The sequence below is a fragment of the Hemitrygon akajei genome, chromosome 14 (assembly GCF_048418815.1).
Source record: "Hemitrygon akajei chromosome 14, sHemAka1.3, whole genome shotgun sequence".
Taxonomy (NCBI): domain Eukaryota; kingdom Metazoa; phylum Chordata; class Chondrichthyes; order Myliobatiformes; family Dasyatidae; genus Hemitrygon; species Hemitrygon akajei.
Window position 1 is genome coordinate 24,924,854 of NC_133137.1, and position 26,163 is coordinate 24,951,016.

The following is a 26,163-nucleotide window of genomic DNA, read 5'->3' on the forward strand; positions in this document are numbered from 1 at the left end:
ATCAGAATCAGAATCAGGTTTATTATCACCAGCATATGTTGTGAAATTTGTTAACTTAGCAGCAGCAGTTCAATGCAATACATAATATAGAAGAAGAAAAAAATAATAAGTAAATAAGTTAATCAATTACAGTATACGTATATTGAATAGATTAAAAATTGTGCAAAAGAGAGAAATACTATATATTGAGTAAGTGAGGTAGTGTTCAAGGGTTTTACGTCCATTTAGGAATTGGATGGCAGAGGGGAAGAAGCTGTTCCTGAATCGCTGAGTGTGTGCCTTAGGGCCTGATGGTAACAGGGAAAAAAGACATGCCCTGGATGCTGGAGGTCCCTAATAATGGACGCTGCCTTTCTGAGACACCACTCCTTGAAGATGTCCTGGGTACTTAGTAGGCTAGTTCCCAAGATGGAGCTGACTAAATTTACAACATCTGCAGCTTCTTTCAGTCCTGTGCAGTAGCCCCCCCCCCCCCCCCCCATAGTGATGCAGCCTGTCAGAATGCTTTCCACGGTACATTTATAGAAGTTTTTGTGTACATTTGTTGACATACCAAAACTCTTCAAACTCCTAATGAAGTATAGCCACTGTCTTGCCTTCTCTATAACTACTTTGATATGTTGGGACAGGGTTAGGTCCTCAGAGATCTTGACACCCAGGAACTTGAAACTGCTCACTCTCTCCACAGCTGGAGGAGGCCAGACCTGCTTCATTGTAGAGCAAAGTAAATGCCGCAGGATTACAGACGTGAAGCCAGGCAGCACTGTAGCCAGGGCAGGTCACAGCCTCAGTTCAGCACAGAGCTGAGCAAACTGAGAAAATCTCCCACTCACTATATTTCGGCCCTGCTAAGCTATCACCCGTTAAAATCTGTGCATACCGTCAGAATATCTGGTGATTATCTAACTGCACTCAACAAATATGTTTGTAATAATTTCTGTACAAATTAGAAGGTAGCACTGTAGAGGCAACATATTGTTGAAGGGATGTGCCAGTTTGGCAGTCCTTAAAATGTGTGGATTATTTGCATAGAGGACAAGGTGACATCTGAAGACCTAGTTTTTGTTTTTAAACAAAATCTCGTAGACACAAGTAAGTCTGTAAATGCTGGAAATGCAAAGAAACACACACAAAATGCTGGAGAAACTCAGCAGGTCAGGTAGCATCTATGGAGATGAATAAACAGTTGATGTTTCATGGTGCCCGAGACCCTTCTTCACGATTGAGAAGGAAGGGAGAAGATGCCAGAATAAAAAGATGAGGGAGAAGGGAAAGAGGAAAGCTGGAAGGTGATAGGTGAAGCCAGGTGGGTGGGAAAGGTCAAGGGTTGGAGAAGAAGGGATCTGATAGGAGAGGAGAGTGGACAATAGTAGAAAGGGAAGGTGGAGGGGACCCGGTGGGGTGTAGTAGTCTGGTGAGAAGAGGTAAAAGGTCAGTGGATAATGGAGGAAGGGGGGAGTGGGATTTGATTACCAGAAGGAAAAAAATCGATATTCATGCCATCAGGTTGGAGGGTACCCAGACAGAATATAAGATGTTTCTCCTTCACCCTGAGGGTGGCCTCATCTTGGCACACGAGGAAGCTGTGGACCAGCATAGGAATTGGAATCTCAGGAGTTCTCTGTTTCATATTTGCTTTAACTGATTACGGCCTGTAGCTAAAGCAAAGATCCTAAGTTGAGGGCCATGTCAAAACTGAGTTGGAAGATTATCAAGTATCCATCATCTTTCACATCTAGCCAAACAGACGAAAAGTGAATATGAGGCTTCAATTTAGTGTAAGGTTGTTGGTGTAATCCATAGCAGTTCTGAGGCAATGGAAACCTACCACTGAGAATTTCCCTGAGCCTACGTCTGCTCCACTGGCTGGAATCCCGCAGAAACCCTGCTTCTGTTGCATAGTTTCTGATGAAGTCAAAGTCACGGAACAGAAGAAGATGCTCCAATCAGCTTCTTAACTGATAGGATTTGGAAGCTTGGAAGTGGCCACTCTACTGTCATATTATACAATAATTTTAATATTGATGAGCCAAATAATCTGTTGGAGTTGCATCTATCTAAAGGAGCCATCAGGAATGCTGGTTAGGAATCAATTCCAAAGTCATCTGAACTGATTTGGATGACTGTAATATGTTTACTTTTCCAATGAATGGAATTATGTTTCTGATAAATTCAATTCCAGATGTTTGAACAAAAAGATTTGCACTGGAAGTCGTGGAGTAAACTCTCCCAAGTCAAGATCAGGTTTAATACCTAGCATATGTCGTGAAATTTGCTGAATTTGCAGCAGCCACCAGTTCAATGCAATACTTAATAATGTAGGGGGGGGGGGGGGAACTGTGAATTACCTTAAGCATGTATGTAGTAGTTAAATTAAATAAGTAGTGCAAAATTTTAATAAAGATTTTAAAAAGTTGTGAGTTCGTGTTCATGGGTTCAATGTCTATTCAGAAATCGGATGGCAGAGGGGAAGAAGCTGTTTCTAAATCGTTGAGTGTGTGCCTTCAGGCTTCTGGACCTCCTTCCCGACGGCTGCAAGAAGAACAAGGCATGTCCTGGGTGATGGAGGTCCTTTGGAAGCATCGCTCCTTGAGCGCGTCCTGGATATTGACGGGGCTAATGCCCATGATGAAGATGGCTGAGTTTACAACTCTCTGCAACTTAATTTGATGGTGTGCAGTCACCCCAGACCCCCGTACCAGATGGTGACGCAGCCAGTTAGAATGTAGAACTTGCGAACAGATTTTAAATGAAAAATTAAGACAGGTTTAGTCTTGCTGTTCAGGTCCATGTTTCCAGAGAAGTGTGTCACATGATGCCTCTATTCAAATAGAGGTCAACAGGTCAACATTGCCAGTGTTGAGATCCTCGTCACTCTTGCCTAGCTACGTCGGACAGGCCATATCAGTTTGCATGCACAAAGCAGACATTTTATTCCAAACTCCCTTATGGAAGAAGAGCATGAGGCAGTCAAGAAACCTATCCATTTGTGGGAACTTCTAGCCCATTTTGGAAGGAGCATTTGGGAGAGCCTCAAGGTCAGGGGTCAGGAGCCGCCAGAAGGCCCGTGTAAACAGTGGAAAGAGCACGCCACCTCACAAGCTGTCCGTCAGCATCAATGGAAGAGTCTGCACTTTTCACACTGGCCATCTCTTAAACCCAGAGTAGTAGCATGTGTTCCTCAATCTAGAGTGGCTACCTTTGAATAAGAGTTTTAGACCCCGAGAATAACGTGTAGAATGTAACACAGGGCGGAGGTGTGTGGTTAGCCAGGCTCATCAGCAATGGAACTTTGTATGTGCATACTTGTACGTATTTTCAGAACTCTGCTGAATGTCTAATTAAGGTTGATGAAATTGAATGCTAGGAGCTAGTCCCTGATGCATCGTTTAAGAAACGTTTCTTCCCAAAGGTTATGATAAAGCCAGAAATCAGAGTAACTGAAAGCCCATTTGGCAGTGTCTTTACGTAACATTGAAAGACATACATAACTTCCTAATGGATCACCTGGTTTAGGCAGTGAATTCATGCACGCTATTGTTTATCATTCATTTCTGCCAAGACGGGGAAAGGGTGCTGCAGTTTGGCTTGGGTTTCGGGGGAGAGTCATGAGGAAGCTGGATTTCCTCCCGATCAAGAATTGCCTGTTGTTAAAGTGCATGTATCCCATAAAGGCTCCTTATCAGGATTGGATCTCACTCCTCCGTTTCTGAATGTTCTGTTGGGCAAGCACAACAGTGATTGCTTTCTGGAGAAGAGCAGAAAGGAAAGCTGGTAAAGGCAAGTTAATTTGTAATGAAGAACTCTTTATAATTCATCAGTTGTGAAGTTTAAGTGGTATAACATTTCCTTCTGGCACATGATCTGATCATTAACAAGTAGAAAATTCATGATAACAGTATTCCATTAGCTGCTGTCCCACTCAAGCCTTCTCCCAATTTCTTCACCTAACTCCATCAGTAGAAATGTTCTGCCCTTGTAAGCTCTCCTTAAATGTCCTGTTCTGAAAGTCTCAACCGTCCCAAAGCCTAGGTTCCAACTGCTGTCCATTCTGGGTAAAGATGTCTCATCTTCATTCTGTAGATACTTCTTTAATGATCTTACAGACTGATGGGGTCTGCTTTTGTTTATCCAATTCAGGAGAAATAGTCTGTGCCTTCTCTTATCAAACCTTTCATCATTTTAAAGCCCTCTGTGAAGTAAACTTCTGGTCTCAAAGCAAGGAGCTCTAGCTTGTTTGCCCCTTTCTAGAAGGCTCAGTAGAAGTCTAGGATAAACCTCCCCATAGAAATAATGCCCAATGCTTGGATTGCTTTCGTTATAGCCTTGTCAAGATTTGAGTGATTTATCACTTCTCGTCCTGAATCCCTTTGCTGCTAGAAAGCAAGGATTTACCTTTGCTAATGTAAATTCTTTTGGGCATGGGTCTATCTTCCCATCCCGTAAAATCCCAGTGCTACAGAAGCTGCAAAGATCTCACCCCTGGGAGAGGGAGAATACACCAAGAAGATGGACTAAACCTGGAGACAAATCAAAAGAAGGGCCTAGGACACAGGACTCTGGCAAGCTGCCATTGGAGTCCCGTGCCCCAGGAGGGCTGATGGGCTGAAGAAGAAGAAGAATTCATGTTTTCTAAATGCTGCATTTTTGTATAAGCAGCATTTTTCCCTAATGGAATTATGATCTACTCATTCTTCATGTTGATTAATGTCGTATAATTTGCTGCCGTCATAGCAACAGACAATTTGCTGTGAGATGTTTTTGCCTTTGGATGCACATTGAAAACAACACAAACTCTTGTAAGACCTGGCTTTCTCCCTTCTGCACTCTAATTGCTATTTTTCCCTCTTCTCTGCTTTTTGTTGTGCAGCCAACTCATTATCCAGTATGTAACTCTTCCCGAACTCGACGTGACCACATTCATAAATCCTATTATATGGCACCTTCTTGAAAATTATTTGGAAATCAGCAGCACCCTTGTCTTTTCTCATTGTAATCTCTTTAGTTAACTTAGTCAAGTATGATATCCTCCTTTTAAAATTACTGTTCCTCATTTTAATTTCTAAATTTACTTTCTATTTGGTGCTTCATTACTTCCTATGAGCATGCTTCCATGACCTAGCCATGGTCAATCTCCCCTCTTAGGACAGCTCTCAAAAAATTATGCTTATTATTTGGATATTAAAGAAAGTTAATAACACAGCATTGTTAGATAATGCAGATAAAGTTGAAACCCTGTTTTCAATATTTTATTAGTAGATCATAGATGAGATGTTGAAGCCCAAATATTACAAATCAGAATCTGAATCAGGTTTAATATTGTTAAACGTCATGAAATCTGTTGCTATGCACAGCAGTACATTGCAATATGTAATAAAAACTGTAATTTACAGTAAGAATATAGATTTTTTTAAAAGTTAAATTGAATAAATAATTGCAAAACGAGAGAGAAAAAAGGTATTCATGATTTCAATATCTATTCAGAAATCAGATGGCAGAGGGGAAGAAGCTGTTCCTGAATTGTTGAGAGCGTGCCTTCAGGTTTCTGTACCTGATGTACCTGATGGTAGCAATGAGAACTAGGCACAAACTGGGTAATGGGGGTCCTTAATGATGGATGCTGCTCCTTGAAGCTATCCTGGTTGCTGGGGAGGCTAGTGCCCATGATGGAACTGAATGAGTTCTCAACTTTCTGCAGCTTATTACAATCCTGTGCAGTAGCCCCACCCCCCCAAACCAGATGGTGATACAGTCAGTTAGAATGCTCTCGGTAGTACATCTGTAGAAATTTGCAAGTGTCTTTAGTGACCTACCGAATCTCCTCAAGCTCCTAATGAAGCATGACCACTGTCTTGCCTTCTTTGTAACTGCACTGATATGTTTGGGTCAGGATAGATCCTCAGAGATGTTGACACCCAGGAACTTGGAGCTGCTCACCCTTTCCACCTGAACCCTCGATGAGGACAGGTTTGTGTGCCCTTGTCTTACCCTTTCTGAAGTCCACAATCAATTATTTGGTCTTACTATGTTGAGTGCAAGGTTGTTGCTGTGACACCACTCAACCAGCTGATCTGTCTCACTCCTGTATGTCCTTTTTGTCACCATCTGAAATTCTCTCAACAGTAAGTGTGTCATGAGTGAATAGATGGCATTTGGACTGCGCCTAGCCACACAGTCTAGGGTGTAGCGAGAGTAGCACAGCGGGCTAAGCACACATTCTTGAGGTGCGCCAGTGTTGATTATCAAGGAGGTGAAGATATTGTTTCCTATCTGCACAGCAAGTGGTCTTCTGATGAGGAGGTCGAGAATCCAGTAGCAGCGGGAGGTACAGAGGCCCAGGATTCGGAGCTTTTAGATCAAAACTGTAGGAATTATTGTGTTGAATGCTGATCTGCAGTCAATTAACAGAAGCCTGACGTAAGTATTAGTATTGTTCAAGTGATCCAAGGCTGCATGAAGAGCTAATGAGGTCGCATCTGCTGTAGACCTATTGTAGCAATAGGCAAATTGGAGTGGATCCATGTCCTTGCTTAGGCAGGAGTTGATTCTAGCCATAAGGAAACTCTCAAAGCACTTCAGCACCTAGATGTGAGCGTTACTGGACGATAGTCATTAAGACAGTGTCAGTATGTTCTGAAATGGCTCAAGTGCTGAGAGAGAGAGAGGGAGAAAGAGAGGGAGAGAGAGAGAGACTGAAACCGTTTTTAATGCAAACAGAGTTAGAGGGAAAGGAAAACAATAAACATTAGGCTAAACCAAGCAGTTAATTATTCCCCTCAAGTGGAAAGCGAAGGCAACGCTGTGGCTGAAAGGAATAATTAAATATAAAATGAATACTATTAGTTTTCAGAGCCAGTTGACTTGACAGTCCAATTTCTCAGGCAAGCCGAATGTAAGCAGGCAGCGAAGTGTTGCTGTGCTTTGCTCAAGTCTCGACAAGTGCTACGATGAAAAGGATGGAGTTAAATACCATCACAATGAAATAATAGTTAGCTGAAACCTGCATATTCACGAACGCAATTGCTGTATCTGCTGTGCTGCCGAATCCGTGGTTGTGACAGGCAGCCCTCCTGCTCGTCTTGGGCACTTTTAAAGCAGGTGGGAACTTCTGACTGTAGCACTGAGAGATTGAAAATGTCTTTGAATGCGTCCACCAGTTGGTGGGCACGGGTTCTCAGAGCCCTTCCAGATACACCATATGGGTCTGTTGTTTTGCGAGGGTTCACCCTCTTGAAGGACATTCTGATGTCAGCCTCTGAGACAGAGATCAGAGGGTCAGTAGATGCTGCAAGGATCCTCGTAGCTGTAGTTTTATTCTCCCTATCAAGGGCTGCTTGAAAAGCATTTTGCTCATCTGGGAGTGAAGCACCACTCCCATTCATGATGTTAGGTTTCACCTTGCAGGAAGTAATGGCTGCAAACCCTGCCAGAGTTGACATGCATCCAACTCCGCCTCTAACCACAATCGTAGTTGGTCTTTTGCTCCTGAGATAGCCTGCCATAAGTCGTACCTGGCCTCCTTCTGTAGTCCTGGATCACCATATTTGAATGCCACAGATCTAGTCCTCAGCAGTCTGAGAATCTCCTGGTTCATCCACAGCTTTTTATTCAGATATGCACAGCATGTTCTCATAGGCACACACTCATCCGCACAGGTTTTAATGAAGTCAGTGACAACTGTGGCATATGAATTCGGACTCCAGTACTGTCCAGACCACCAACTCAAAGCAGTCGTGTAAGTGCTCCTCTGCCTCCCTTGTCCATACCTTCTTGATCCTCCCTAGTAGCCACATGGGCTTCATTCTCTGCCTATACTCAGGGAGTATAGGTGATCAGACTTTCCACAGTGAGGGCGTGGGATGACAAGGTAAGCGTTCTTGATAGTGATGTAACAATGATCCAGTGTGTTGGCTCCTCTGATTCCAGAAGTGATATGCTGGTGATAATTATTTAGGAACTTTTTCAAGCTGGCCTGCTTAGAGTCCCCCAGAACGATGGACAAGACACCAGGGTGTGCTGTTTCATCCCTGCTGATTGCGACGCTCTGTTAGAGCCTGTTTGACACAGGCCTGAGGTGGAACATACACCGCTACCAAGGTGATGGCTGGAAACCCCCACGGCAGATAAAAATGGATGTTCCAGGTCGGGTGAGCAGGACTGGGACAGAGCCGCCACGTTTGTGCACCACAACGAGTTAATTGTAGAGTATACTCCACCTGCACTGCCCTTGAAAGACTCAGCAGTCCTATCTCGGCAGTAAATCGTGTACTACCAAGAGTGACATAAATATATTGTCGGCTAGGATAGCCCATTCCTGAGTCAACCTATCCTAGCTGGACAATATATTTATGTCACTCTTGACTTCAGTGGACTCAGGCCAGCTATAAAGAAAACACTTGGTGATAGTTTCAGTTCCCAAATTTCCAGTGACATCTCCAGTGAGAGTGAAAAGAAATTGGGAACAGCTGTGAACGCCGGTCGCTGAATATTCTGCTGACAATCGCTATGGAGACTGAAGAGTATGGATTGTCTGAGTAATTGATAATGAAGAGAAAAGCTTTTAACACCAAAAGGATATAAATGATCTTGTCTCTTGGCTGAAAAAGTGGCAAATGGAATTTCATTTGTTAAGTGTGAGATAATGCATTTCAACAAGACTATTGGGAAGCTTGGAGGAACAGATTCGGTGGAATGTACATCCGCAAGTCCTTAACAGTAACAGGGTTATAAAAGCTTACAAGCTGCTATTTGATGAGGCATAGAATATGAGCAGGGAAGATATGTTTAAAACCCATGTACCACACTGGTTAGGCCACAGTACGGTCCAACTGCTTTGCAGGAAAGATTGCATTAAAGATTGTATAATGTGACTACTGTTGTGAAGGTGTTACTAGGCCTGGAAACTTGTAGCTATGGGAAAAGTTTGGATAAGCCAGTGGTATTTTTTCCAAAACTGGAGTGGCCAAGTGAAGGTTTAATTGAGGTATGAAATGATGTAGAGCCTCGAAAGAGTATTAGGAAGAACCTATTTCTCTTAGAAGAGGTCAAAAGCCAGAGGCATAGATTCTGATGCATCATTCCTGATGAAGGGTCTCAGCCCAAAACGTCAGCTGTTCCATAGACGCTGCCTGGCCTGCTGAGTTCCTCCAGCATTTTGTCTGTGTTGCTTAGATTTAAAATCATTGGTAGAAGGATTTGAGGGGAGATGAACATTTTCAGCCAACTAGACCTGAAATGGTTGTGGAGGTAGAAAGCTTTGTCACATTTAAGCAACTCTTGAATGCACCGCTGAGGAGATGTGATCTGCACAGATACAGACAGGAGAGTGGGATTAGTTTGCATTGCTCTTTTTCAACCAGTACAGAAGTAACGGGAGAAAGGAAATCTTTTTTTTAATGTGAGCTGTTGCAAGAAAGCAATGCAAGGATTTAGCTTTGATGCTTAAAACTCATTTAAGATTTATCAAGCAAGATATCAAGATATCCCTTTCTCGTTGCCACTTTGTGATGTCTTTTTTTGCTCTACAGAGCAACTTTTTTACAAAACACTCATGGCACATCAATGTCCAACAGGATCTCTCTCACACACACACACACACACACACACACACACACACACACACACACACACACACACACACACACACACACACACACACACACACACACACACACACACACACACACACACACACAATGCAAACACACACAATGCAAACACTCCACGTTTCTATCTTTGCTTTCTTATCTGTGTAAAGCACTGCCGTCCTTGCAGTAAAATATCCACTTTATCCGGGCACTGCTTTTACCTACTCCAGAAAGCCTGCAGATGCTGGAAATCCAAAGCAACACACACAAAAATTGCTGGAGGAACTCAGCAGGTCAGGCAGCACCAATGGAAAGGAGTAAACATTGACATTTCTGGCCGAGACCCTTCTTCAGGACTGAGAAGGAAGGGGGATGAAGCCAGAATAAAAAGGTGCTGGATAGCTAGAAGGTGTTGGGTGATAGTTAAAAGGGCTGAAGAGGAAGGAATATGATAGGAGAGGAGAGTGGACCATAGGAGAAACGAAAGAAGGAGAGGACCAAGGGGGAAGTGATAGGCAGGTGAGAAAAGGTAAAAGGCCAGAGTGGGGAATAGAAGACAGGTGGGGAAGGGGAAAAAAAATATTGGAAAGAGAAATCAATATTCAGGTTGGAGGCAACCCATACGGAATGTAAGGCGGTTCTCCGCCACCATGAGGGCGGCCTTTTTTGTATGACCCTTTTTATCTGTTTTCCAGTCTTTGTGTGCTCTGCCTTCAAAATTCTGTCACTGACCTTTTGCCTTCCGATTCTAGCTATGCTTTCGACTGTATGCCAAGCTCCGCATCTGTCCACCAAGCTGGGTATAAAGGCCCACCTGACAGCTCCTGAGTATCAGTTCCATACCTCCCACAACTTATTCCATGTATCTGCATTCATACCTCCCCTTCATCACTTCTGCGCCCACATCTTTCATGTGTCCTGTCTTGCTACTCCTGTCTTCAGTGGTGCGGGGTACCTCCTTTGAGATCCTGCTCCTTCCTGGTTGCTCAGAATCGTTGCGCAGGGCCTCAGCCCTTTGTCTATCAGTGCCATAAACACTGCCGTGAACCACCATCTCAGACAGCAGCACTCCTCCTCTTACAGAGTTGTACAGGACTGAAATGAGACCTTTGTCCCACCACATCCCCAGAATCTTCTACAGCCGCTCCGAAGTTTGTGGCCCTCACACCAGCATATGACCATCATATCCTGGAATTGCGCTTGTGGCTGCAGGCTGTTCCAGCCATAGAATCCACATTACTATTACTCCCTTGATCATTCCTCTTCCTTCGATGTAAGGTGACCTGTGCCACCTGGTCACACCGTCCTGGCATTGGTTGCATTTCCTAGAGGAACCCTCTCGCAGTCCCAGTGTTCGGTGCTTGAAGCTGGTTGCAGCCTGAGATTTCTCCTTCCGGGTTTAAGAAAAATCCCTCTCCCTCCTCTCTTCCTCTATTCCCCACTCAGGCCTCTTACCTCTTCTCACCTGCCTATCACCTCCCTCCTCCTTCCCTCTCTCCTATGTTCCACTCTCCTCTCCAATCAGCTTCCTTCTTCTCCAGCCCTCTATCTTTCCAACCCACCTGGCTTCATCTATTACCTTCTAGCTATCCCCCCTCCCCTCCCCCCCTGCCTTTTTACTGGGGCATCTTCCCCCTTCCTTGATCTTCCACCAATAGTAAGTCCATCTCTGCTCCGCTCTTGGGTTCCAATCTGAAGGGACTTTAAGCCTGGCCTGACACCATACTGGGCAGAGGTCTCTGGGTCCCAATCCCCCAATGTACTGCTAGGCTGCTGGAGCCCTGGCCTTTCACTGGTCCGTGGTCTTCCAGTGACTTGGCCCCTTCTGCTGCTGCCTTGGGCCTCACAGTCTTCTCTGTGGTCCTCGGTTTCTGGGCCCAAGACCGCTGCCACCCTGCTTCTGGGAATGGAGATTAGCACAGAAACAAAAGGCGATTCAGAGCCAGGGACATGGTCCACCAGTGATTATATCTTGAGAAAAGCTATTAAAAGTTCCATTCAAGATCATTTAGTATTTCTCGGCGGATTTCTGAACGAGATCTTATTGCAGTATGATGTTATTGTCATTTCAAATAATTGATTCTGCATTGAATGATCTGCAAGCTAAGCACCCCATGGAGGAGCAGGAAACTGCTGTCAGCAACTTTTGGATTTTCATGTTTAGCTGAGCAAATGCAATGCCAAAAGTTGCTGGAATGTTACAGCAACAGGGACAGCCGCTGACAGCTTCATTGTCATCCCGGCGGAAAATGTCAGGGTATTCATTTGGCCATTCGGAGCTTGTGTGCATGGCGTGAGCAATGCCTCTCCGTTGATCGACAGACCCTGTCTCTGCACTGGGGCACTTCCATTCTCTTCCCTCACCCACTCTGAAAAATAGAACCAAGCAGTGTCCTGTTGGGCTTTTCAATGTGCAGAGCTCCTTGTTTTACTTTTTGTCATTTGGCAGGGTACCAAGAACATTCCTCTTGGCTACTCTACACTAACAACCCATTATATGTGTTGTAATGTTAGAGATTATTAAAATATTCAATGGATCTGGCAGTCAACTGAAGACTTGCTTAATATTTTCATTGTTTTAAGTGTGGATATGGTAAAATGACTGACAGATTAAACTAAATAATTTAATTAGACCCAATAACAAATGTTAAGTATATAAAGAGATACCATCTGCAATACTAGCAGCAGCCAATCCTTCAGAGCCCCTTACTAATACTTCCAGTGCAGGGAGTTCATGAATCCATTGCTTTCCCCAATTCATTGAAACTCAGTATGAGGCCCATTGTCTGCTGTCCCTTGCATCTCTCCTTTCAGATGCAGATGTTTATTTCTGAGCTCTTCCTTCTCTCCTCTGCATACTGAAAAATAAATACAGTCGGGCCTCCTTATCCACAAGGGATTGGTTCCGGGACCCCTTGCAGATATCAAAATCCGCGGATGCTCAAGTCCTTTATTCAACCTGCCTCAATGTGGTGGACCTCAGGACCCAGCGGAACCCCAGACCTTATTTAACCTACCTCAGTGCTGTGGACGTTAGGACCCGGTGGCCGAGCTCTGAATCCGCTCGGCCACCGAGTTTCTGTTCATGAAAATAATCACGATCACAATTGAAAACAAAGTGGAAATAATAAAACGATCAGAAAGAGGTGAAACGCCATCGGTCATTGGAAAAGCGTTAGGCTACGTCGGTCAACAATCAGAACAATTTTAAAGGATAAAGTGAGAAAGGCCCTGCCCCGATGAAAGCTACAATTATTACTAAGCAATGCAATGGTTTAATTATTGGGTTTTGAGGTTTTGGGTTTTTGATCCTCCACATCAACCAGGCACGGTGGAGAGCACACTCGGAAGCGATCTGTCACTGGATCGAACTTGGAAATTTCCGTTCCCGAGTCCGGCGCTAAAACATACATTCTTAAGTGTTTTATATGCATAGAAATGTGAAATATATACTATATACTAAGACAAATGTTTGACTAACTGATGCTAAATAATACCGATGTTCCTGTTCCGACTTCCGATTTTTTTCGATCCCGATCCACGATAACCCACGCACATCCTCCTGTATACGTTAAATCATCTCTAGATTACTTATAATACCTAATACAATGTAAATGCTATGTAAGATAGTTGTTATACTCTATTGTTTAGAGAATAATAACAAGAAAAAAAGTCTGTACATGCTCGAACAACAAGTGCTGGAAGAGCACTTCCGGGTTTTCGCGATTCGCGGTTGGTTGAATTCGCGCATGCGGAACTCGCGGATAAGGAGGGCCAACTGTATAGCCTAATTTATAGGACTACACATATGCAAACTATTTCAGTGGCTGAAATTCAGGGGAAAAAATAACTTGTCCATTTCTGCAGGTTAAGGCTTGCAATAACTGAAAAAGCACCCCAGGACCCTGTTTGATATGGTTAGTTGATGCTGTGGCAGAGAGTTACTCTCACTACAATGTCTGGGGTTATGGAGGAGAAAGCCATTCAGGGCTTCTCTATTGGAAATCCATCTGAAAACATGTTCAGCTGGATAAAATGTACCAAGTTGTTGTCATTTAACTATATGCATGTATACCATCAAGTGAGACAATGTTTCTTCAGACCAGGGTGTAAAGCACAGTAGTACACATAACACACAATAACTTAGGAAAGTAATAATTAAACCTACAAGTGAATTATGCAGAATTAAACAAAGTAAAGTGCATAAATTAAATATTGTAAGGTACAGAACAGATTAACCAATGACACTTTCAATGCGATGCAGCGGGGAGTTCAGAAGCCTAATGGTCTGAGGGAAGAAGCTGTTTCCCATCCTGACCGTTCTTGTCTTTCTGCATCGGAGTCTCCTGCCTGATGGCAGAAAGTCAAAGAGGATGTTGGATGGATGGGTAGGAACCTTAATAGTACTAAGATAGTACTATATCTGAATTAAACTTCAGAATTCTCCATCAGCTCAATTGGTATGTATGTGGAATTGAACTTTTACAGATGAGGCATCAAATGGGTTGGGGCCTGCCTGTGTTGGGTTAGTAAAAAGTTGTAATGTGCGTGCTTTGGTTTCCCAAGAAACGCAACTATGATTTTATTTTGACATGGATTTTGAAATGAAATTTAACAAGAGAGAAAAGATAACTCAAGATATTTAGTATTATGCAACAATTCATAACATACATCTTAGCATAACTCTTTTTGTTTAATCGTTCAATATTTTTTAAAAAACTTGAAATTCTAACTAAAATTGCTACTCTTTTACAGATTGTTTGAACTGCAGTAAAATTTCCCAGCTGACAGATCGTTTGAGTACACTGGAGGCGAAGGTACATTGAGTTGAATTGTAAATGCTTGATTTTACTCAAAATGGATAGCACAGAAACTGCCATTCATTCCATCCCCATCAATCTAGCCTTCCAACATATTCCTCTATTCCCTTTTCTCCCCTTTAAACATCTAGCATCTAAGCTTATTTACATCAATTGTGGCAGTGCCTTCTTTTACATCAGATATGCTTCTGCTACTGGTAGAGCCTGTTTGCATGGTTTTTTTTGTGTGTGTGGGAGGAGGGGGGGTTGATGTTTGATAATTGTTTCTTTAAACATCTTGGTTACATGGTTCTTTGTTTCATGACTGTCTGTGAGGGAAGACGAATTTTAGGGCTGTATACTGCATATGTACGTTGATAATAAATGCACTTTGAATCATTGAATCCCTTTAAGTGGAAAAAACTCTCACTTTTCTTACTTAATTTTGGTATCTATCAAGTCTTTGTAGTCCTAAAAGCGGAATCTCCCTGTAGCCACCCATTTCAGTTCCACTTTCCATTTCCATTCCAACATGTCAGTCCATGGCCTCCTCTACTGTCGTGATGAGGCCACACTCAGGCTGGAGGAGCAACACCTTGTATTCTGTCTGAGTAGTCTCCAACCTGTGCAAGAACATCAATTCCTTGCAGTTCCTGTAATTGCCACCATTCCCTGTTCCTGTTTCCCTCTCTCACCAATCTCCTTACCTGCCCATCACTTCCCTCTGGTGCTCTTCCCCCTTCCCTTTTTCCCATGGTTTTCTATCCTCTTCTATCAGATTCCCCCTTTAACTCTTTCACCAAACAACATCGTAGCTCGTTACATCACATCTCCCCCTTTCCCGGTTTCACCAATCACCTGCCACCTTGTACTTCTTACTCCCCTCCCCCACCTTCTTACTCTGACTTCTCCCCTTCCTTTCCTGTTCTGAAGAAGGGTCTCAGCCCAAAACATCGACTGTTCACTCTTTTCCATAGATGCTGCCTGGCCTGCTATGTCCTCCAGCATTTTATGTGTGTTGCTATGTCTTTGTAGTCCCAGGCTTTGATGATGGAACTATTTTTTATTGGTCTCTGTTGTCCAGTCTGGTCATTATTTTAAAGATCTCCATTACATCCTGCCTAGGACAGCTTCTTTTCCATGGATGTTATCTTGACCTTTTCAGTCCTTCTTTGACAGCTGTAACATCTGAGTTCTGGTCCCACCTTTGTTCTTAACCCTCTTGATCTGTGCTTCATCGTAGAATGGAGTCCAAAATTGTCCTTATGTCCAAAATTAGTACAGTCTGCCATTACTACTTTTAATATCTATATACTTGGTGCTTTGAATTGCTTTCCTGACCCATGATAATATTTATAATAATTATATTTTGATCTGATCAAAGTCAAATTCTACAGAAGAAGACAAATTCCTGAAATGTGTGATGCAAATTATGAGTTATATTCATTGACAGATCGTTGGGAACTTCCCAAAAGAATCTCTGAAGTATTTTGACATTATGAAATGGTAACATCCTTGTGGAAATCTACTCAAAGGGAAGGAGATTAAACAATTTGGATGGCATGGCAGTGTAATGGTTAACACAACGCTTTCCCATACCAGAAACTCAGGTTCAATTCCCACCGCTGCCCGTAAGAAGTTTGTAAGTTCTCCCTATGACCGCGTGGGTTTAGGTAATTTTTCACATTAATTACTTTATCTTTATTTAACTGCAAAGAATCCAGGCAAAATCTACCCTACTCGTTGCTGCAAGCAAGAGATGAAAGATACAATTAATAACCAAAGGGCCCTCAAGGAAGCACACAACTTTCACATTTTATCTTCATTTGAAAACCTAAGGCTAACGTTCAAACAATTAGCACGAGATTTTCATTCATTTTCACAACTTTCCTTTCTCTGTTTAGTACACTTGTCTGCCATTTTCTTACTCAACATCCCCTCCTACCTCTGTGCACTTACCCTTGATAGGAAAAGTGAACATCCCAATGAAAGGCTTACATAGCCCAAATGGACAGAACTCAACAATCTCCCATCCCTTTCATGTATATATGTAAATTAAATGTCCATTTGGTGTAGAATTACTAATTCTAATTGTCTGTGATTGGTGATGTAATTATGTCCCTCGCTTTGTTATTGATTAATTCTTACATGTGATAATATAATTTGGTTTGGTTTAGACTAGAACCTCATTGCTTTGTAGATTCAACAGGATGAGATCATCATAATCTTGATCATTGTTTTACAGATTTTCCCTAATATTTTAAACATCAAGTTATCAAACACTTTGTGGCTGAACAAATGATTCAATTTGCTTTTCTCCTCCGTACATTGGGTGCCACAGTAGTGTAGCAGTTAGCGTGATGCTATTATAGCTCAGGGGCATCAGAGTTCGGAGTTCAATTCCAGCGTCCTCTGTAAGGAGTTTGTATGTCCTCCCCATGGAATGTGTGGGTCTTCCCCAGGTCTTCCTGTTTCCTCCCACAGTCCATACTGGGTAGGTAAATAGAGCTTCACGTCTGGTCAAGGAGAGTCAGGTCATCACCATGCTTGGTTGGTGGAGTGAAAGAGTCAGATTTTATTCTGAGTAAATGTGGCAGCTGATCAGTGCATGGAGCCAGGTGGGAAATAAGGAAGGGCATTTCATATTCCACCATCGGCCACCAATAACACACTGACAGCATCACTCTTGAGGCATGATTGCTTAGACTAAATACTGCTATAGGAGCAGAATTAGGCCATTCGGCCCATCGAGTCTGCTCTGCCATTTCATCATGGCTGATCCACTTCCCTCTCAGCCCCAATCTCCTGCCTTCTCCCTGCATCACTTCATGCCCTGACTAATCAAGAATCTAGCAATCTCTGCCTTAAATATATCCAATAACTTGGCCTCCACAGCTGCCTGTGGCAACAAATTGCACAGATTCACCACTCTCTAGCTAAGGAAATTCCTCCTCATCTCCGTTCCGAAAGGACTCCGCTCCATTCTAATGCTGTGCCCTCTGGCCTTAGACTCCCCCACCATAGGAAATACCCTCTCAACATGCACTCTATCAAGGCCTTTCAACATTTGATGAGATCCTGTGAGATTCCCCCCACCTCATTCTTCTGAATTCCAATGAGTTCAGGCCCAGAGCGATGAAACACACCTCATATGATAAGCCTTTCAATCCCGGAATCATTTTTGTGGACCTCTTTTGAATCCTCTCCAACGTAAGCATATCCTTTCTTCAATAAGGGGGACAAAACTGCGCTCATGAACACTACCTCACTACATTTTTATTTCTGTTGTTTTGTACTACATATTTTAACTTAACTATTTAATAGACATACATATACTTAATGTTACAAAGTTTTTTCTCTACGTTTATTTATCATCTGTTTCATTGTATTGCTGCCATAAAGTAAACAAACTTCACGAGATACGCCGGTGATATTAAATCTGATTCTGACACTACTCCAAGTAGGCCTCACTCTTGCCGTATTGAGCCTTAACATTACATCCTTGCTTATATATGCTAATTCTCTCAAAATGAATGCTAACATCACATCTGCCTTCCTCATCACCGACTCAACCTGCAAATTAACCTTTAGGAAATCCTGCATGAGGACTCCCAACTCTCTTAAAGCAACTAAGTCAAGAAGCCCCATTCAACAATGCAATAAATACACTTTGCACGAGGCATTTAGACAAAAGGTACAGCTCCTCTGAATAATTTATGAAGCAGTGTCCATAAATTTTGTCGAACAAGATTTAAACTTGCTGAAAACAGATGAATTTTAAGAAACGTGCAGAAAGATAAGATCTGAATGAAAACTCAGTTGGAGGTTAGCACCAGCACCAACATGTTGGTTCACCCTGGGTTAATCATTCATTCTCCTTTCATCAAGATCCGCCTTAGCTGCCAGATCAGAGGATTTATGTTGTAATCATGACTAAATTACAAGCCTGGGATTTGGTCTGATCGTGGTTCCATTTTCCATTGTAAGCTTCACATTTTAAACGCATTTTACAGCAAGTTGCAGTCCTCTGCAAAAGTCTTAGGCAGGCTAATTTTTTAAAATATGGCTTCTGATCTCAACAGCATCGAGGCTGTCTGGGATTACCTGGAGATCCAGAAGCAAGTCAGACAGCCAAAGTCTGCAGGAGAACTGCGGCAAGTTCTCCAAGATGTGTGGAACAACTTACCAGCTGATTTTCTGATGCAGTGTACCTAAGAGAGTTGAAGGCAAAGGGTGGTCACACCAAATATTGTCTTGATTTAGTTGTTTACTGCTCTTTATAGTAACTTTTTGATACTTAGAAACTTTGCATTGTTTTTGAAAGCATCTTCACCTTACAGATATTTTATTACGTGTGCCAAAGATTTTTTGCACAGCTGCGTACATGTAATCAGCCTTCCTTGGGCTTCCAAATAACAGCTAAAAATGTTCATTTAACTTTTTCCTCGCATTCCAGGTTGCCTTACTAGCAGCTGCAGAGCCAGTGAGCCCTCTGTTCACAAGCCACGGGCACCTCACAGTTAAAGGAGCCCCTGAAGATGCTTTTAAGCTACGAGGAGCTCCAGCAGTTCGAGGGGTACCTGGAACTAGGGGGCCAAAAGGTCAGTAATAACAAACCATGCCATGTTTTCTTTCGAAAAAAGAGATGAAATCTATTCTGTGTTCAGGTGAGCTGATTACAGGATGTGGGTGCCGCAGTAGCGTAGTGATTAGAACGATACTATGTAAGGAGTCTGTACGGTCCTCCCCATGGAACTCGTGGGTTTTCTTCACATGCTCCGGTTTCCTCCCAGAAGGGCCTGTTCCATGTTGTATCTCAATAAATAATTAAATAATCCGTTGGACAAAATTATTATCATCATAGTTGGCACATTTCATATTGCATGGGAGAAGCTTGTCTATGAGAATAGCTTGGTTCGTGAAGGAACACGCACAAAATGCTGGAGGAACTCAGCAGGTCAGGCAGCATCTATGGAGGAGAATAAACAGTCGGTGTTTTGGGCTGAGGCCCTTCATTCGGGGGGAGGTCTTAGCCTGAAGCATTGACGGTTTATTCCTCTGCAAGGATGCTGCCTAACCTGGTAAGTTCCTCCAGTACATTGTATGTAGTCTTCAAGATTTACAGCATCTGCAGAATCTCTAGTGCATATGGTTCTTTATTGGGTTTTTTTTGCTTTTAACTATAGATTACATAGTATTAAAATGTTGGAGCTGCAACTGTTGACCTGTTTATTTTAAACCATTCTGTTTTTGGACATTCTATTCCATCTTGCACTGCCCCTCAGCTCAGACAGTTCCACGAAAGTCTTTTAAATACGGAGGAACTCCGGCAGGTCGAGGGTGCCTGGTGCGTTTTCACAGAAGGGCCAAGTTCAGAATAAGTCTCTATGGAATGGAGGGATTAGAAAAAATGTTCACCAAAGACGACATGGTGTGTTTATTAGGAAAGAAGGGTTTTCATCACACCAGAAAAGATTGAAATAGTATTTGAGAGAAGACATTCAATTGATCTTACATGTGATGAAGTATGTGAATGAATATATACTGTATACCTCTCTGCTTCTACAGTGCGTTTAGCATAACTGATCAAAGGTAAAGTGTTACTTAAGCACACTGCCTGAGAAAGCGGTGCAGGCAGGTAACCTCAAAATATCTGGATAGGTATCTGAAATCAGCAAAGCACAGTGGGCTACCGATCAAGCACTGATAAATGGGATTTGTATCGATTGATATGTGCTGGTTATTTTGGGTCAGGTTGTGCATCATTATGATTTTATGGAACATTCAGCAGGAACATTTTGGTAAGGTATAGAGTAAAACAAGTTCCAAAGTGGTTCAAAGATTCAAAGTACATTTATTATCACAGCATGTCAGCATCATTCAAACCCTGAGATTCATCTTCTCTACAGGCAGCCATGAAACAGAGAAAACCAAAGACAACCTGTTCAAAGAAAAATATCAGCTCCCCCCATGCAAAAAAAAACAAATCACACAAGTTACTAGAAGGAGGGCAGAAGAGGAGGATTTGTAACTCTCTTTAATCAGATTCAGATTCAGTTTATTGTCATTTAGAAACCACAAATGCAATGCAGTTAAAAAATGAGACAACGTTCCTCCAGAATGATATCACAAAAGCATATGACAAAACAGACTACACCAGAAAATCCACGTAATGTTTGGCAATCCCTAATCCAGAGTCCGGAGAGGCTGCTGCGTATTAATATCGCGCTACCATCTAGCGCGTTCCCCGGAAAGGAGCTCCAAATCCACCAGACAAACAAGACCAAAAACTGAGGTTACAAGACCTGCACAAAACCACATAGTTACAACAGTGTAAACAATAACATAATTGATTAAAAACAGACCATGGGCGCAGTAAAGATAGTCCAAAGATGTTAAAGGACTATAAGTTCAAAAGAAATCACCACAGTTTCCACAAGTCCCCAGGGTCCCGACAGACTCGCCATCGGGGGAATACCCCCGCTATGGACTCCCACGGCGCCGCCCGACTCAGCCTCACTGACGCAGCACACAATGAAAGCTCCGTCGAACCCAAGCCTCACAGACACAGCACACACTGAAAGCGACCTGACCGCAGCGGACTCCGAGTCCGTCGAACCTCCGATCCGACGACCATCCCCTCCGGCACAGCTTCTCCGAGCACCATCCTTTGCCGAGTGTATTAAGACGGCCCCGCCAACAGCCATCTGCAATGTGACCCTGAGGACTGGGGGCCTGTTCTTCCCAGCAGAGACCCGGACCTCACAGCAGCAGCAGCAACGAAGAAGGTCTTCCTGGAGATTTCACAATGTTCCTCCGTGCTCCCACATCCGTTTTCAATCGACTATGATTGCGCATGGCACCCCACTTCACAAATAACAGAAAATCAGCTCCGGAGTCCTGTCCATTCTTGGGACAAGGGATCTCTACTCGAAAAGCACTTCTGCAATTTAACCTTGTGAAGCAGAGGAGGATTGATGAGGTTACATTACGAGTTGTGTCATGTTATATATCTTGAATTTTTGGGTCAAGTGACTTGTCTGCATTTGCAACCACGATGTTGAAAAATTCAGGTGTGCTGTCTTTTGCTTTTGCAGGCACAAGTCCAGTGGAAGCAATTTGTTTTTTTTAAAAACTTTTTTTTATTGTTTTCAAATAGTTACAGAATAAATGTGCATGAAAAAAAAAGTGTTACCCAACCCCCCCTCCCCTTAACCCCTCCCCCCTAACATCCCTATTAAAAAAATAAGAAAGAAAAAAAAGGAATGCCTGGATGTTGGAAGATCCCCACATGCTCCACAGAGTTCTCATTTTTTTTAATATATGTTAAAATACTTTTTCTTTTTACTGGCCCATTAAGCCCATTAACATTAAAACAAAAAATTTAGTAGATTAGTCATTATTTTTTTATTATATTACTCCAATCTATAATAATACCTAATCTTTCCACTTTCGTGGTATCCTGGGAAATCTTTATAAAAATCTCCATGTTGCTATGTGTGTCCCCACCAATCATCCAGGCAAAAAGATAGAAAAAAATTAAAATATAAAGGAAAGAAAAATACCCCCCTACTAATGTTGTGGAAAAAAGACACAACATTACCCCCCTCTGCTGTACGGGTCATGGCAACCGCCATGATTACACACGTGAATCCCGCAGTAACCGATCCACAGCCTCCCAGCCCCCCCGCAACATAAAAAAGTATATGTATAAGAAGAGAAAAAAAAAATACTATTCTCATTTAGTATTTCTAAAATTTTGCTTTTCTCTTCTATAATATCCATAAATGTCCATCGCTTCTGTTCCTTGGGTCTATCTTCATCTTTAATCCATTACGTTTGGAAGCCTCTATGTGTAATTAGCGAATTGATGGAAGTTCTTGTACAAACTCCTCCGCTTTTCGATAATCGGAAAAAAAAATTTTTCCCTCCTCCAAAAAAATTATCAGTGTTGCTGGATGACGCATTGTAAATTTATAACCCTTTTCCCATAAGGCTTTTTTCGCTGGGTTAAATTCCTTCTTTCTCTTCAACAGGTTGTAACTTATATCAGGATAAAAAAGAATTGGTTTCCCTGCTATCATCAGTGGCCCATTTCTATTTTTGGCACTTTGGGCAGCGGCCTTCAGGATCTTTTCTTTGTCTTGGTATCATAAGCATTTTATCAAAATTGATCGTGGGTTTTGATCAGCTCGAGGTCTTGACCTTAAAGATCTATGCACCCTTTCAATCTCAATTGGAGTTTCTCTTTCCATTTTCAATTTTTCAGGGATCCATTTTTGAAAAAAATTTATTGGATCTTCTCCTTCTATATCTTCTTTAAGCCCAACAATTTTAATATTATTTCGTCTACTGAGATTTTCAAGCTTATCAATTTTTTCCATAAATTGTTTTCTTTCTGATGTCTAAGCAGTATTTTCCTTTTCCATTTTGTCCATTCTTTCAACCATGTCTTCCGTTGTAGTTTCCAAGTCCGTAATTCTTTTTTCCATTTTTTCCTGTCTCTTTGTCATTTTATCAAGCATAATCTCCATATTGGTCATTTTTTTTCGAGTATTTTTTGATTATTTTTAATTACTTTTAATGTGTCTAATTTACGCATTATTTGTCTCAAAGTATTTTCTATATTTCTAGAAGGACTTTTACCTCTTTCTTCATCTGATCCTTCCGAGAGATTTGACTGTCCCTCCGATTCGCTATCACTTTCAGTTGCAGTGGTAGCTGGGCTTTGTAGTTCTTGTTGCTCCCATTTGCGCATGCTCCATCCTTCGCGTTTGCGCAGTTCACGATGGTTTTTTCCTTTGGAAGTGGCCAGTGTTGCCACAGTCTCCTGTTCCGTATCGCCGGTGATATAATGTACCTGAGACCGCAGTTCCTCGGTAGACGTGGGCCTTGTTCTTGTTCCAACTTGCGTAGTCTTCCCGGTATTAGTTTTCTTCATCTTCCTTCCTTGAGGCATAGCTTGACACAGTCCGGAGTTGTTTATAAGTAACTTTTAAAAAGTATTGACTAACTTTTCTTCATTTAAACATTAATTTATTAACTTTTTACGGGAGAGCTGGGTCCCTGCGTCTCGATCCTACGTCATCACGTGATGTCCCCCGGAAGCAATTTGTATTGTGACAAAAAATGTTATTTGATATGCACAATCCCAATGCTTGTTTTGATTAGTATTGCAGAGCAAATCCTGTTGGCAAAATTATGGAAAATATCCTGTATGAGATTTTATTGAAATAGTACGTGGATCATAAAACTTTCTGAAAGAACATCATAAATCTTACAGGTAAACCAACATTTTGCTGTAGTAGGACCGTACTGGATGAACGGCAAATAGTAAGGCAGAGTGAGGTACAGAATTTCACGTGGTAATGAAGAGGCATACAAGAGCAAGATAGATCAGCTGGTTGAGTGGTGTCACAGCAACAACCTTGCACTCAGAGTCAGTAAGACCAAGGGATTCATTGAGGTATTCAGGAAGGGGCAGTTGAGGGAAAACATACCAGTCCCCACTAAGGGATCAGCAGTGGAAAACGCTACATTCTGTAACTTTAAAACTTTAACTTATTTCAAAGGAAACACGGAAGTCCGGAGAGTGCGGTTTTAACTTCGTCTTTACTTTTTAGCAAGGTGTGCATGCACCACATGGTAGTGTAATGATGTACGCAATTATGTATTTCTACACATAACCTGTAATGAATTATTTAAATTTAAATTCAATTTAAATTATTATTATTCAAGTTAAATTATTCAACTTAATCAAACAATATATATGCAAGATTACTGAAATGTTATTGAAATATTAAATACACAACAGAAAGAGTGAGCTGTTTCAAGTTCCTGGATGTCAACATCTTTGTAGATCTATCCTGGGTCCAGCATATTGATGCAATTCAAGTCAAGTGTCTTTTTATTGTCATTTTGACCATAACTGCTGGTATAGTACACAGTAAAAATGAGACAACATTTTTCAGGACCATGGTGCTACATGAAACAATACAAAAACTACACTGAACTACGTAAACCAACACAAAAACTACACTAGACTACAGACCTACCCAGGACTGCATAAAGTGCACAAAACAGTGCAGGCATTACAATAAATAATAAACAAGACAATAGGCACAGTAGAGGGCAGTAAGTTGGTATCAGTCCAGACTCTGGGTATTGAAGAATCTGATGGCTTGGGGGAAGAAACTGTTGCACAGTCTGGTTGTGAGAGCCTGAATGCTTTGGTGCCTTTTCCCAGATGGCAGGAGGGCAAAGAATTACAACAATGGCACAACAGTGGCTATATTTCATTAGAAGTTTGAGGAGTCCTGGTATGTCACCAAAGACACTCACAAGTTTCAACAGTAATACTATGTATATTAACTGGTTGCATCATGATCTGGTATGGCGGAGCCAATGCATAGTATCGCAAAAAGTTGCAAGAAGTTGTAAACTCAGCCAGCTCCATCGTGGGTACAAGCCTCCCCAGCATCTCAGACACCTGCAAAAGATGATTCCTCAAAAAAAACGACATCCATCATTAAGGACCCCATTACGCAGGACATGCCCTCTTCTTATTGCTACAATCAGGAAGGAGAACCGAAGCCTGTTGACACACATCTTGCTTCAAGAAGTTTCTTTTGTGATGCAGTGTGGAGTAGGCTCGTTGGAAATTTCTGCCAACTGTGATGGAAATTCACTTCTTGGTCTCTTTCTCATTCTTGGTTGTTTGCCAATGTTGCTTTCTAAACATAGCGTCTTCTGTAAGATCACAAACAGATGTAAGTAAACATCCAACTAACAGTTGTTTGACTTCTGGTCATAAAGGGAAGTTGATCTTCAGTTCTTGAAATGTAAATGACAAGCACTAATCACCTTGAGGCTAAAACAAGTGTTGTCTAAAGAACAGCTTTGCAATCAATTTTTTGTGGATATTAGACTTTCTGTCTGCAAGAAGTAAGATTTAGCTCACTACACCTGCTTTATGACTGCTCAAGAAGCAGTATAAGATAATGGGTCAGTTAATTCAGTTTTCTCAAACAGAGAAGCTGACTCTTAAGTTACTTGGTTCAAGGAAACTTGTAGACAAGATGGATAATATTATTTAGCGTATTAATAACAATGATGTGTTTATAGTTAGAAGGTTTAATGTGCTCAAGGAAGTGAGCTTCACAGCTTTAAACTATTAATGGAAGGTAGCTGAAGAACTGTGTCTCCAAAATGCTTTTATACCATTTATATTGGCATCTGAAAAAATATCATATGTGTATGAAATCACCCAAGTGGTAGAAAAAGAGCGTAAATATGGAGAGCAATTCAGATTTATTAGGAGTTATTGAACAACATCAAGAAGAATGATAGGAAGATGGGGTGAAAAGAATCCATTCCCATGGCTTCAGTTTCTGCGATGAATGCCTTGCTCATACACATCATGGTGTGTCTTTTCAGCTTATAGGAATAGTACCTGTGCTTTGGAAATCCATTGGGTTTGAGAAATGCTTTGTGTTTTAGAAACGGTTTGTAATTGAGAAATAAGTGTTTGAAATAGAAATCCTCTGTGAGTTTTAAATGTATTTTAAGAATGTATGGATTCAAACCTGTATTACTGTAAATAAATGAACTGTGTTTTAAGCTACATTGTTAATTGGAAATATCTTCTCCTGGTCGGGAGATGAGGACCTACCACTGAAATAGTGGGCATTGGCAGCTAAATCTTGCTGCAGAGAATATATAGGGAAGAAAACGAGTCTTTGAATATTGAGTAGTTGCAGTAGAATCTCCTTTTAGTG

General features: G+C 41.9%; 1 protein-coding gene across 3 annotated transcripts in view; it reads left to right on the forward strand.

Annotated features, from left to right (window-relative positions):
- emid1 (EMI domain containing 1) overlaps nucleotides 1-26,163 on the forward strand; it is a 437,271-nt gene that overhangs the window by 270,177 nt on the left and 140,931 nt on the right. For all 3 annotated transcript variants that reach the window (XM_073065698.1, XM_073065701.1, XM_073065699.1), the window contains exons 5-6: nucleotides 14,343-14,404; nucleotides 18,843-18,987. In XM_073065698.1, coding sequence (XP_072921799.1) covers nucleotides 14,343-14,404; nucleotides 18,843-18,987 — 207 coding nt within the window. The remainder of the gene's footprint in view (nucleotides 1-14,342; nucleotides 14,405-18,842; nucleotides 18,988-26,163) is intronic.